Below are 13,222 nucleotides of genomic sequence, written 5' to 3' on the forward strand. Positions count from 1 at the left end.
CTTTGAGGCTGAGCAACAGTCTTGGCCTTATTCAGACACCTTTCTTTTCCCCAGCACTCTTCTTGCACCATGAGAACAAGGCTGGGATCCTCAGCTGTTGAGGAGGTCGGCAGCAGGCTGGTATGCGGAAAGTTTTATCCTTGATGCCACCTGTGTGCTCATGCTGTGGGACCAGGGTCACAGGGAGGGAACTGTGTGTGCTAGAGAACTGGGTACTTGCCCAGCCTTTTGCAGCTGTGCAGGGACCATTTCCATGGTGGGAGAACAGCTCAGTGGCCTCTTTGCCAGGCAGCTAAGACTCAGGTGAGGAATAAAGTAAAAAGGCAGAGACCAACATCTTGGAGGGGCTCTGAGTGGGCAGGCTTTTCCTCTTAGGAAGAGGGCAGCAAAGGATTCTGTTTCCAAGAATTCCAGCAGTTTGGTTTGGATCAGAGCTCCCCTTGCTGCTACCAGCTCAGTTAAGCTCAGTCCTGTTGGAGTCAGAGAACAATACTGGCAGGAAAGGAGCTCCATCATCCCACTGTGGCAGCAGGAAGCAGCAGCAGAGCTGTGCAGACATGCAGCCACCCAGCCATGCCACCATCGCTGCTGGGAGCTGCTTGCTAGGAAATGAGACAGTGCTGGATGGCTCAAGGGGTTTGTTTATTGCTACAGGAATGAGAACAGCTGAGTTCAGTAAAGTGACAAACTTCATTGGACCACTGGTGGGGCTCCAGCCCCAGGGAAGATTTGTGCCTGTGTGCACAGCTCAGCCCTGGCCTGTCCTGGGGCCGTGAGCTGGGCTGGACTGAGGTGGCTCTCCCAGGGGCAGGCCCAGCCCACCCTCTTGGAGGAAAGAACCCCAAGTCCTGACACTAGGTACCTGGGACAGCACAGGGCAGCTGTGCCCAGGAGGCAATGAACGTGTGAAAGGAAAGACAGCCCACTTTGGTGGTGCCTCAAAAATCAATCAGTGAGCCCTCAGGGCTCAGTCTGGGATGTTGGGTAGGACTGTAGGATTGTCCTCAGAGGGAGGACATAGCAAAGAGCAAGACACCCCTTCAGGACTACTCCAAGAGGGGCCAGGTTGGGCAGAGAAGCCTGGTGGAACTCATGGTTTACCTTGTTCCTGCAGTAACTTAACTGGAGCCTGCTGCTCTCCCAGCCCCAGGCTTGTCAGGGCCTGCAGAAGGCCAGCCCAGGTGATGAACCACAGCACCTCACCAGGCTGCTCTGCAAACTGGTGGCTGAGTCATGGGGTGGCTCAGTGCTTCAGGCCAGAGCCCTGGTTTGGCTGCCTCAGTGATAGTGTCCTGTTATCTGAGGGATCTGCCAGGGCTGCAGCCTTGAGCCTGGTGGTAGCAGAGGACTTTGCTCTACACCATGTAGTGAGGCAAAGGCCAAGGAATGCAAAGATTAGGACTGGAGCAAGGTGGAGAGGAAAGCTCTTGTGTCCATAGCTGCCTCAGCCCACAGACTCCAGTTCTGATGCAGAGATGATAGAGTGCAGACTTTGAGATGGTCTTTAAGGAAGAGTCCGAGCTCTCAGAGCCCAGGCTGTCAGCCAGTCCTAGTTCTGCTGGTACAACTGGATGCTGGGTACCTCTGGCATCACGGCACACTTCCCTGGCCCAGCGGCACCACCACCTTGTCCAGCCAGAGCAGGGTGTGCTGGGCCACACGCAGCTGCCGGCGGTGGATGCGGCGCAGCCGCAGGAGGTAGAGGACGATGGCCAGCGCCACGACCAGGATGCAGGCAAAAAAGAGATAGTGGTTGTAGACAAAAGAGAGGCGCAGCCAGGAGGCGTGTGCTTGCCGGATGCTCTCCTGACGGAGATCCCTATGGAGAGGAACGTCAGAACTGGCCACGAGATGCAGTGGGGGGCTACCAGGGTCCTGCCGTGCTCTGTGCAGAGCCCTCACCCAGTGCAGTTACTCCTGCTCCTCCCCAGCCACCCTTCTCTGTGTGACCCCACCCGCCAGCCGATGGTACCTGAGTGGCAGAAATCGCGTCTTGTAGAGGATGGCTCCCAGGGTCCACTGCACCTCCCGGTCGTACACCAGCTGGGCTGTGCGCAGGCTGGGGTAGTCCAGTGGGAACTGGAAGCCCTCGTGAAGGACTTGGTACATCCAGGCTGATTTGAAGCACTGATACCTGCGGACACAGCACACAAGAGCATCAGCCAGACACTAACAACTGCGCCGGTCCTTTACCCCAGCAAAAGGCCCCCAGGAGGTCCAGCCTCGGCACCTCCCAGCAAGTCCATTTACTTCAGCCGGTGCTGGTCAGCATGCGCCGAGTAGAGGCCACCGCGGAAACGCTGAGTCAGCATCTCCCACCGCTGGCTGCAGTACTCCTGGGGAAGAACTTAGGGTTCAGAACAGAGAAACCGCACTCAGTCCCAGCCCCGGGAGCAGCCCAGCTCCCCTGGGCTGAGGCAGCACCCACCTGGGCAGCAGAGGTGAAGGTGGGGGCACTGTATTGGCCCCCCAGGCGCAGTACGTCCTCGGTGCAGTAGAAGAACTCCGAGAAGCCATAAAACTCGCTATTGCTGAAGTCGATGGGTGCTTTGTAGGTCTCCACCAGGGAGACATGGCTGCCATTGGACCCTGCCAGGAGGGGCTGCAGCAGCTTTGCACAGGCCTGCCAGTCCCCTCGTCCCCTCATGTGCAGAGTTTGGCCACCCCTCACCACTGTGTCCTCCAGCCCCACAGGCAGGCAGGGGTCCAAGAAGGGCATCTTAGGGCTCAGCCCTGTCTGCTGGTTATGCAGGCTGGAAAACAATCCAGGAAAAAATGCCAGTTGCACAGGGGATCCTATACCACCTCCCAAAAGCCTAATCTAGCCCTGTCCCACATCCATATACCCTCTGCACCAGACCAGGCTGTGTCCTCTTGTACCCTGCAGAGCTGGTGCCTGCCCTGCCTCCTCCTGCTAAGGCTGAATTCACCAGATCTGTCATGTTGCCCTGCAACTACATGCTCTGAGCACCTCTAGGGTACAACAAGGCACAGCCCACCCCACCCAGCTCATGGGGATCTGTGCCTCTGCACAGCCCCTAGGAGATCTGGAGGCAGGGGCTGCTTCCGGCACAGGAGTACCTGGGCACCAAGCCTCCAACTGTAGCGACAGCTTCAAGTAGTGCTCTTGGAAGGAAAGGAGAGACAGGAGACAGGAGAGCTCGAGGTGGGGATGCAATGGAAAGATGTGCTGAGTGAATCGGTGCTGGAGGAGGGGAAGTCAGAGCAGCAAAAGCCACTAGGAGGGGCCTCCCTGTAGCCTGTCACAAGGAGAGAAGGAGGAAGGCAGGGAGCTGTGGTACTGATAACACCTGCCAGGCTTGGAGAACAGCAGCAGCCAAGCACTCTGTGCCAGCCCAGGCACCAGCTGCTGCCAGCGTGGCTGTGGGAGCTGTTATCACCACAGGCAGCTCGTGAGGCAAGTCCAAGGGGGAGAGCACAGCATGAAGGAACCAGCACCCCATTTCACAATGCTCTAGTAGGGGCACCACTAGGTGAGGCAGCAATACCGGTTGTGCACATAGGTTTGGTTCAGCACATGTTCCTCATAGCGCTGCCGCGCAAAATTGCCCCCGAAGCCCAGGAAAGTGTTGACGTAGACACGGTACATGTGGCCAGTGTGCTGCACATCACAGCCCAGGTTGAATTCTGCCAGCAAGCTCTTAGCAGCCTCCTCCTGCTGACACACATAGGTCCACGATCAGCAGCAATCCAGAGAAGGCAGGAGCTGCTCTCGGGGACCAGACACGCACCTGCTGTGGGGAGGAGATGGCTCCGGAGTCGGGCACTTCGTAGGCAATCTGCAGGGAGGCGCCTCCCATGTCAAGGATCCCAACTGTTCGTTTCCGAACCAGGGACTTCCCCTGGTCCCCGAGTGCTACGGTGACCACTGCATCCTCCTCTGCAACCCACAGCAAAATGTCAGCAAGAGGCAAGGCCTGGGGCAGCATCTTCTCCCTTCCACCATCACCCCAGAGGTGCTTCATGGGGCTCCTCCCCCCTGCAGGCAGACCCCAAGGGCCAATTGCAAGGATCACCTCCCAGGTCCTGGAAAGTTTCACACGTATGACGTGCTTCAGAGGTTGATCTTAGCTACAGCACTGGTACAAAGTCCAGCACACTCTGCTTAGACCCTCCCAACTGTTCTACAAGCAGCCAGACTCACCATCCTCATGATCAAACCGTCCCAGGACAAAGTTGATGCCAATCCATGCATAGACACCTGCACAAGATAGAAGAGGTCATTAACAACAACATACTAAAGAGGAACAAGCAGTGCTTTGTGGCAGCTCCTACCTTCCTGCTTCCCTGAGATCACTTCTGCGTGTGATTTGGAGAAGAGGAAATCAAACTCCAGGGGCACATTTGTCACCAAGTCTTCCAGGATTGCAGCTTGCTGCCTGCAAGGGTGCAGGAGAGGGACAGATGCTGATGCTGGTGAAGAGACCAGGAATCCCACCGCACTACAGCCCCCGTTCAACCCCACAAGTTCTGCTGCTGCAGCCAGCACGTTTTGGAAATGAAAAACAGATCTATTTGTTTGAGATCCTCAGTCAAAAGCATCTCCTCTCAGCTCCCTCCCAGCACGCTCAAACCCTCCTTCTGCATCCCTTGCCACTCGGCCCTACAACGTGCCCTTTCCTTTTTCAATTTCCCCCACAGGATTCTCGAGTCTCCCGCAAGGTCCAAGAGCAGGCAGCTCTCTTGCTCCTCCTCGGTTCTGAGGGATCCCAGCACATCCCTGGCTCGCCTGACACGGGCGGTGAACTCACCGCTCGGGCAGCAGCCGCATGCCCGCCGTGCACAGGATGTACAGCGGCGTCTCCTTGTGCTTCCGCGGCGGGACGTGCGCTGCCGCGAACCGCAGCAGAGGCCGCAGGTAGGGGGTCGCCTGCTCGGGGGCTGCCGCGGTCACCGAGATGCCTGGCGGGGAAGGCGCCGTGAGCCAGCCCGCCCTCTCCGTGAGCGGGGGGCTCGGGCTCGGGGCCGGAGAGCGGCAGCACGCACCGGGTTTAATTTTCTTGACGACGGGGCGGCTGCTCCGGTCCCTCATCTGCTTTATGTCCAGCAGGTCGTGGGGGTTCCCGTTGTGCGGGGGCCAGAAGTAGACGAAAACCCGGGACCCGCTGCTCCCGCAGTCCACCACCACCCCGTAATTAAGGGACGAGTCCTCGGTGTCCGTGGCCGTCAGCTCCTCCGCCCGCGCCAGGTACCTGCGGCACGGCGGCTCAGCACCGGCGACCGGCGGTGACCCCGCTCCCCGGCAGCCCGGTCCCCGCTCACCTCTCGTCCCGCCGGGAGGCGCGGGACGGCGCGGCCCAGCGGCGGGGCACGGCGGCCGCCAGCAGCAGCAGCAGTCCCAAGAAGAGAGCGAGCCCCAGCACAGCCGGGCGCTGCCGCGGCCCCGGGCACGTTCCCACCGAGCGCCACGACAGGCAAAAAACGCCGACCCTGAGGGTAGAGACCACTGCTGAGCACCGGCACCGCTCCGGCCTCGACCCCCCGGCCCGGCCCCACGCACCTGGCCATGTGCGCCCGCTGCCGCCCGCCCGCGCATCGCCGCCGCCGGCACCGCCGCCGGCACCGGCGGACACGTCACCGCCCGCCGCCGCCGCCGCGCCCCTCCGGGCGGAGCCCCGCGCCCCGCGGCACGGCGACCAATCGGCTCCGCCCGCCCTGCTGGAGCCGCGCCCATGCTGCCCGACGACCAATCGCACTGGGCGGGACGCGCCCCTCGTCGCGCGGGCGGGGGCGGAGCCCGGCTTCGCCCTTGCTCCCGCGTTCGACCTTCGCCGGGAGGCGTCACGCGCAGGCTTCCAGCCAATCGCGGGCGCCCAAATACACAGCACGCGCCCACGTCCGGAGTGGCGGACTCGCCGGCCAATGGCGGCTCTTCGGCCCTGCGGAGAGGCGGGGCGAGCGGGCCAAAGGTCGCGGGCGCGCCGGCCAGTGCGCTGCGCGGAAGGGCGGGGCGCGAAGTTGAGACACCCAATGGGCTGCGAGGGCCGGCAGGGCGGGCAGTCCCGGCGGCCAACGGGCAGCGCGCCCGAACGCGCCGGAGGAAGCGGCCGGCCAGTGGCGGCGCCCGAGCCGCGGCGCCGGCCACCAATTAGCGCGGTGTGCGTGGGCGGCGCGCGGCCCGCCGAGCCAATGGGCGCGCTTCAGGGGCGGGCTCCGGCCCGCGGCGGCCAATGGGCGCCGGGGAGGGGCGGGGCGGCGCGGGGCGCGGCGGGCGCGGGCCGGGGCGGCGGCGGCGGCGGCGGCGGCGCCGCGATGGAGCTGGGGGCGGGAGCGGGGGCGGGCGCGGGCCCCGGCGCGCGGGGCGGCGCGGAGTCGGGCCGCGTCCTGCTGCTGCTGATGGGCGGCGGCGGCGCGGGCCGGGCGCGGCGGGGCGGCGCGGAGACGGAGGTGGCGCCGAGTCCCGGTCCTGGCCCGGGGGGCCCCGAGCCGCGCTCCACGCCCGCCCCGGACTACGAGGCGCTGCCCCAAGGCGCCGCCGTGTCCACGCACATGCTGGCGGGCGCCGTGGCCGGCGTCATGGAGCACTGCGTGATGTACCCCATCGACTGCGTCAAGGTGCCGGCGGCGCGCGGGCGCGGGGAGGGAGGGGACGGGGCGCCACAGCGGGAGCCCCGGGCACGGTCTGACGGGCCGCACGGCCGGGCCCGCCCTGTTTTGCAGACGCGGATGCAGAGCCTGCAGCCGGAGCCAGCCGCTCGCTACCGGAACGTGCTGGAGGCCCTGTGGCGCATCGCCCGCACCGAGGGCGTCTGGCGGCCCATGCGGGGCCTGAACATCACGGCCACCGGCGCCGGCCCGGCGCACGCTCTCTACTTCGCCTGCTACGAAAAGTTAAAAAAGACGCTGAGCGACGTTATCCACGCAGGGGGCAATAGCCATGTGGCCAACGGTACCGGCCCCGCCACGCCCGGGTGGGAGCGGGGTGGGAGCGGCAGGTTTGGCGGTAGGGAGGTCCCGCCGCGGGGTCGGGGTGCCATGGATATCCTAAAGCCCTGTGCTCTCTCCAGCCGTGAGCCAGCCGCACGCTGCCGGGCACGGGGAAGCACCGCTCCGCGCCTGCCAGAGCTGCTGCCAGGTATCTGGCCTGAAGCAGGTTAGTGGCCCTGGCTCGGAAGGATGCTGGTGGACAGGAGCTGCCTGCAGACAAGCTGGGACTGGCCGTGGCCCGTGCGTTGGCAGTGCCAGAGCTCGCCCCAGGAGTGCCACATGGTTTCGGAGCCCGTCTCGCCATGGTGCCCATTACTCGTCTCAAGGACCCGCCACAGTAGGGGGAGCATGGGGCTGAGGGGAGAGCAGGGCGTGTTCCGCCCTCGGCAGGCATACAGCGGAGTGCCAGCGGGCTTCTCCGTGGGACATGGGGACACTTGCCATCCTAAGGTCTCCCTGCCAGCTGCTGGCATTGGCCTGTCCCCCAAGGAGTGGGCACAAATGAGTCCCGGTCACCCCATGGGACATGGCAGCCTGTCACAATCTTCTCCCTCTCTATCTCACTCTGGGTGGGAACCCCTGAGGACCAGCCTGCCTTTTGGAAGGGAGATGGAAGCTGCCTTCAGGGGCCTCCTCCTGTGCCTTGGCCAGGGACTTGGGGCTGTGGTGGAGTCCCAGGGTCCCTCACCTTTCCCCCCCTCACATGTGGCAGTTCTTGTTTTGCAGGTGCAGCCGGGTGTGTAGCAACACTGCTCCACGATGCAGCCATGAACCCTGCTGAAGGTAATGATGGTCCTGGCCTGCCAGGGAGGGGAGAATCAGGGTCTGCCCAAGCCTCTTGGGTCCCCTCTGTAGTAGAAAGAGTGTTCTTGTTCTTGCCTGACTGCAGGGGTTTTTTGGAGGCCCATGGCTTCAACTAGGGACCTTGGTAGCTGCCTATTATGGACAGGGTGGGTAGAACATATTAACTGAGGAGCACAGCAAAGCGCGCTTTAGGAGGAGCTGGGAGGGAGGGCATGGGCCTTTCATCCAGGAGTTTGGCTGGGGACTGTTACCTGGAGCAGGAGAGAAGGCAAGAGAGATGTGATTTGCACTGCCAAAGTCATTCCAAGTGCATGGAAGCTGGGCACTGCTGTATTGAGATCTAGGGAAGAGGTGGTAGAGTTGTGGGCCTGTGTTCAAGAGGAAAATTAAAAGAGTGGGGTATAAAAACATGCTAGACAAGCTGGGAGAAGGGAGAGCTTGCAAAATGTCTGGAAGATGCTGATTTCTATGAGCCTGGTATATATGGAAAAGGTGTAGGGAGTTAGTAATTTTGCTAAGTCCATGGAAGTGGTGGGAGGAGGAGAAGCAATGAGGAAAGGCCAGTCATTAAGGTATTTTTCCCTCTTAAAATTGGAGGGCTTGTGATAGTGCAGGCTCCAGCTGATCTGGGCACAGATCCTGCCTCCCCACTGCATGACAGGGACCCCCAGGAGCAGGCAGCTGCCAGACCATTGTCATGGAGCTTCTCTTGTCATGACTGTAGTGGTTCATCATCGCATCATTTAGCTCCGTATGGTCACATTGAGATAGGGGGAGGTAAAACAGTGGCAGGCTGTGCTCTGGGCTCCCCTGTCCCGCTCTTGGATGTGTTAGGGGGGTTTGGCGTCTGAACCTTGCCTGGAGTGGCTGCATTTTGGCAGTGGCTGCTAACAGTTCCTGGCTAGTGGGCTCTGCAATGAGCTGTGGTTATTCTGGGCTGCAGTGGGAGTGGCAGCGGAGGGACAGTCTTATCCACATCGAGAGCTCTCTGGGAAATAAGAGACTGAATGCCAGGGGGTTCTTCTGCCTGAGTGATAGCTCTGCAGCAGTGGATGGGGAAATAGCAGCCTGGGAGCAAGGGTGGATCTGGACTGTAAGCAGTGGGATATCAGGATATTCCCTGGGGCTGTGGCATGTGAGTGGCTTCGTAGTGGTGATGTCTGTGTGACAGTGATGCCTCAGCAGATTTAAATAGCTGGTGTCCTGTCTGGAGACACGTGGGCACTGGTGGTTTGAGTTGTCTCTTCAGCTCTTAGGCCAGTGTGACCAAACTCCAAGCAGTTGGAGGAAGCCTGGCTTTGTGTTTACCCTTCTGTCTTCTCTCCTCTTCCCCCCGTGCCTGGGTCCTGGCTGCTGCCGCTGCCTGTCCCAAGTGGTGAAGCAGAGGATGCAGATGTACAACTCGCCTTACCAGCACGTGATGGACTGTGTACGGGCTGTGTGGCGCAACGAAGGGGCCGGAGCTTTCTACCGCAGCTACACCACCCAGCTCACCATGAACATCCCCTTCCAAGCCATTCACTTCATGACCTATGAGTTCTTGCAAGAGCAGCTCAACCCCCACAGACAGTACAACCCAGGCTCCCACGTGGTCTCTGGAGCCTGCGCGGGGGCTGTCGCTGCTGCCGCCACTACGCCTTTGGACGTTTGCAAAACGCTGCTCAACACCCAGGAGTCCCTGGCCTTGAGCTCCAACATCAGTGGACACATCACAGGCATGGCTAATGCCTTCAGGACGGTGTACCAGGTGGGCGGTGTGACCGCCTACTTCAGAGGGGTCCAGGCCAGAGTCATTTTTCAGATGCCCTCGACGGCGATTGCCTGGTCTGTGTACGAGTTCTTCAAATACATCCTTACCAAGCGCCAGGAGGAGCGTCGGGCTGGCAAGTGATGCAGAGCCAAACGCCGTTCCAGACCCGTCTCACATCCCCTCCTGGTGTGTCTTCTGACCCCTCTCCCTTTTGGTTTGGTTTGTGTTGAAGAGAGGGGGCAGCGAAGCCCTTTGGGGTTTAGCGATGCCGTTTTTTGCCTGTGGCTGTTGCAGCTCTGCTCAGGCTGCACAGCTTGCTCTCTGCTGGGCTCCCCCGAGATGTCCTGCTGGGAGCTGCAGCCCAGGTCACATGCCCTGGCACTTTGGTGGAGCTGTGCTCCTGACTTCCCTTAACCACAACATCTCACGCAAAACTCAGCCCTGCGCAGGGGGGAGGGTGAATGTCCTGGCCTGCCCCCGGCAGGGCCAAGCTGAGCTCCCAGTCACCAAGGAGGGGGTGACAGCGGGATGCTGGGGGCTTTGTCTGGCTTTTGGCTGAAGCAAAGTGCGAGTCTTGGCCGTTGTCTCGTAGCACGCACACGTTGATGCTGACTGCCCTGGTGGTGGTGGTGGTGGTGGGCGAGGGGAGGATGGCACTTGAGGAGGGAGCCTGTAGGTTTGTTCTTGTTCCTGCTCTTGACACCTCCAATAAAAACAGTTCTGCTCTATCCTCATGTCCCATTCTTACTCCAGCATGGCTCAGCTCCCAGCACTGTGCCTTTCTGACTGTGCCTGTGCTGAGTTCTTTTGATGGATGCCAGAGCAGGGGAGGGAAGAGCAGTCTGGGGGTGGTAGTGGGAGAAGGGGGCCTGTCTGGCCCAGTCACCCTGGTGACATGCAGGTATGAGGGTGCCCCCATCCCCTCTGGGTCATGGTCCATCACCTGCTGCTGCTGTGAGTTGTGACCCTGGAGGAGAAGCTGAGGTTTATGTTCCTTGGCAAAGTAGTTCCACACTATGTCTGACTGGGGGTCTTCAGGATGCTTCCACATTGCTCCAAATGGAGATGTTGGCAGGAGGGGTTGCGTGTCAGGACCAGCACAGTAATTTGGTGCTGAGTGAGGCTGGTAGGCTTTGTGCACCTCATACAGGAGATTTGGGGCTTGGCAGAGCTTTTGCCCCATAAGTTTGAGTAATTAGACTAGTTTGATGCTTGACGAGTGTCTCAAGATTGCTCAAAGTGCTAATATCTTTTCCAATCTAGTGGTAATTAGTAGAATAACTTTTTTTTTTAAACTTGTTAATTGTCTTGATGCCAGTTTATTTCAGGGTCCCACCCAACTATGGAGCTGTGAGCTGAGCACTAAAGTATTGCCTCATTGTGCTGACCTGCCCAGAGCAGATCTCTGGGTTTCTTGAACAAGGTGCTCGTGGGTGATGCCTGACTCTCCCAGTGTTTTCAGGTGTGGCACGTGTCCCACGGAGGCATGCCCAAAATAATTCCCTGGAGGAAATGCATTCACAGCTGTGGTATGTGCTGCCGGTGGGTATCTGGGTCGAATTAGAGCTGCTCCAGAGGATCTGCTGGCCTGGCCTGCCCAAAAGACTGCTGGAGTGGGCTGTGGTGAGGACAGAGGGGTTTTCCTGTGGCTAGGAAAGCTGCTGGGTCAGCAAGGGCAATGTGCTGCCCTCAGTGGCTTTGGGCTCCAGCATGGCTGGGGGGCAGGGACCCCTGCACTGCAGGGCTGGGTGCTTAACACCCTGCCCAAGCCCCAGCCCAGCCCTGCATTCACCTTTCCCTTACACATCTCTCTTGCCCTGGTTCCTCAAGGTGGTGAGGGAAGCTGAATGACCACCTGTGGGATTTTTGATGGCTGCCTGTCCCTGGCACAGAGCAGCCACATCCACTACTCTGTGCCTGGGTCCTCCTGGTTGTGTGCTGTGCCCATCCTCTGCTCCCTGGCATGGGCTGCAAGCTCCTGGTCCCTGCTTTTCCTGCACAAGCAGAAGGATGAGAAACTCCTTAAAGACACAAAAGCTGTAGGAGGTCAGGAAATTGAAGTTTTCCCACTATTTCAGGAGCTGTGACTTTAAGAAATAGTCTAAGTACTGCAAGATTTGGCAGCCCTGCAGCTCCTCCACCCAAGAGGGAGAAACAGGGATGGCCGGGAGAGACCAGAGCAGGATTAGGTTGGAGGGCAGGGCATTAGGAGTTTGCAGATGGGTACAACTGGGCTTTGCCAGGACGGCTCTCTGCCCAGGAGCTGAAAGCTGTTGGCAGCAGAACTGCAGCTTTGCCTTTAGCCCTCACCACACACTGGGGCAATGACAAACCCCATGGAGGGAAAGGCATAAACGGACTGGGGCTGGGGCAAGATTCACACTATTAAGTCCATCAGCTGCTGGAAGAAGCTCTATAAATGTCAGTGGATGAAGGCATGATTGAAAGTGTCTCTAGGATGTTTTCCAGGAAGAACAACCCACAGAAGTGCTGGGGGAGGGAGTGAGACCCCCAGGAGCAGGGAGATCAGTCAGCATAGCCCAGAAATGCTGCTATGTGAGCAATTGGCCTAAAGCGCTCCCCTGGCAAGGGCACAGCCTTGCTGTCTCCCGGCGCTTTGCCAGCCTCCCCAGCAGCAGCTGGGTGTTTCCCAGTGCAGGCAGCAGCAGCCCTGCAGGGAATGGTACTGCCTGTTCTGGGTTTGGCACTGCAGGGACAGTAGAGCTGCCATGGGGATTCCCAGATATTCCTTGGGCCAGGCCAAAATGGACAGGAAAAATGTTGTCCTGCTGCCATCTCTGAGCTGAATGCCTGACACAAACTAAGGGCTGGCCGTGGCAGTTTGCTGCTGCTCCCCAGCTCTGCCAGGGTGGGGGTGTTCCCCTGCCAGACAGACTGGTTCTTCTGGCACCTTTGGCATCACGAGGTATCTGGAGGCAATGGAGTTATTGGCTGGTTCAGCTCTGGCTGCTGCCTTTCCAAGGTCTGATAATGCCTCAGTGTGGCCATGCTGCTCCGGGTCTGTCCTGTGGCCTCCTAGGAATTTGGCTGTGCTTCGAATGAGATTTCTCCTCCTACAGCCTCTTCTGAGTAAAGAGACTATTTTTGGCTTTCCAGCAAGGAAGCAATGCTCGGCCCAGCAGAGTTTTGGAGACAATTCCTTTTCCTTTCACCTCCCTGCAAGATCCCCAGCCACATCCAGCACAGGCAGGGATTTGCTGCCTTGCCTTCCTGTGTCCAGCTGCCCTTGAGCCCTGTCCTGGTGTGTTCTGGGACAGGAGAACCCCGCAGCCCCCGACCAGGCAGAGCTGGGAAGCACCACTGGCCTGGCCCCGCTCCCCGTGATGGGTCTGGGGCTGCGCAGCTGTGCTATGGCACAAGCCCAAACTATTTCAGGCAGCCTGAGGCTGCTGTGCCAGGAGCAGCTCAGGAGCCCCCAGCTGCCTTCCTGGGGTAACTGGAGATGGCCACACTCCTGCAGGTTAAGGGCAGAGCTGGGGTGAGGGGAGCTGGGGGCTGAGGGTTCATCTTACTCAGAGAAAGAAGGGGGGGAGATCTCTTCAGCTGGGGCCAGTGGGCTCCTGAGCTGCTCCTGCCTTCGTGATCCCACACAGGGCACTGGGGTCCCCGTGCTCAGAGGCTTTTGTCAGCCCAGCTCGGGGCAGGCAGGAGGGCAAGAGCACTTCCCTGGAAAGCACATCCCTGTGCTCTGCCAGCACC

The 13,222-nt window shown here is 60.1% G+C and overlaps 2 protein-coding genes across 4 annotated transcripts; one reads left to right on the top strand and one right to left on the bottom strand.

Moving 5' to 3' along the window:
- Window positions 1–621: 621 nt before the first annotated feature.
- On the bottom strand, window positions 622–5,650 carry ENTPD7 (ectonucleoside triphosphate diphosphohydrolase 7). 3 transcript variants are annotated; one of them, XM_068197789.1, is made up of 12 exons: window positions 5,522–5,650; window positions 5,284–5,451; window positions 5,008–5,213; window positions 4,773–4,923; window positions 4,297–4,400; window positions 4,166–4,222; window positions 3,753–3,901; window positions 3,510–3,676; window positions 2,429–2,753; window positions 2,251–2,336; window positions 1,973–2,134; window positions 622–1,819 (listed from the first exon to the last, which is right to left on the bottom strand). In XM_068197789.1, exons 1-12 carry the CDS (start codon window positions 5,527–5,529, stop codon window positions 1,591–1,593), a joined length of 1,812 nt encoding a protein of 603 aa, XP_068053890.1. In that variant the 5' UTR covers window positions 5,530–5,650; the 3' UTR covers window positions 622–1,590. The 3 variants fall into 3 exon arrangements, with proteins under 3 accessions (XP_068053890.1, XP_068053889.1, XP_068053891.1); XM_068197788.1 differs by having other exon boundaries at window positions 3,510–3,679; XM_068197790.1 differs by lacking the exon at window positions 2,251–2,336 and having other exon boundaries at window positions 3,510–3,679.
- A 127-nt stretch (window positions 5,651–5,777) lies between these two features.
- SLC25A28 (solute carrier family 25 member 28) lies at window positions 5,778–10,230 on the top strand. The gene is made up of 4 exons (XM_068197793.1): window positions 5,778–6,576; window positions 6,682–6,910; window positions 7,675–7,731; window positions 9,126–10,230. The coding sequence occupies exons 1-4, from the start codon at window positions 5,884–5,886 to the stop codon at window positions 9,641–9,643; spliced, it is 1,497 nt and encodes a 498-aa protein (XP_068053894.1). The 5' UTR covers window positions 5,778–5,883; the 3' UTR covers window positions 9,644–10,230.
- Window positions 10,231–13,222: the final 2,992 nt, after the last annotated feature.

Source organism: Anomalospiza imberbis, chromosome 8 (genome assembly GCF_031753505.1).
Source record: "Anomalospiza imberbis isolate Cuckoo-Finch-1a 21T00152 chromosome 8, ASM3175350v1, whole genome shotgun sequence".
Lineage (NCBI taxonomy): Eukaryota > Metazoa > Chordata > Aves > Passeriformes > Viduidae > Anomalospiza > Anomalospiza imberbis.

What these genes read in the sequence shown, in the direction of transcription:
- ENTPD7 (XM_068197788.1), bottom strand. An exon ending in GCCTCCCGGCGGGACGAGAG is followed by an intron (nt 5,214 to 5,283) that starts GTGAGCGGGGAC and finishes GCCGTGCCGCAG; the next exon opens with GTACCTGGCGCGGGCGGAGG. An exon ending in CAAACCTATGTGCACAACCG is followed by an intron (nt 2,754 to 3,509) that starts GTATTGCTGCCT and finishes ATTGTTTTCCAG; the next exon opens with CCTGCATAACCAGCAGACAG.
- SLC25A28 (XM_068197793.1), top strand. Translation starts at nt 5,884, where the DNA reads ATGGCGGCTCTTCGGCCCTGCGGAGAGGCGGGGCGAGCGGGCCAAAGG. An exon ending in ACCCCATCGACTGCGTCAAG is followed by an intron (nt 6,577 to 6,681) that starts GTGCCGGCGGCG and finishes CCTGTTTTGCAG; the next exon opens with ACGCGGATGCAGAGCCTGCA. An exon ending in CAATAGCCATGTGGCCAACG is followed by an intron (nt 6,911 to 7,674) that starts GTACCGGCCCCG and finishes CTTGTTTTGCAG; the next exon opens with GTGCAGCCGGGTGTGTAGCA.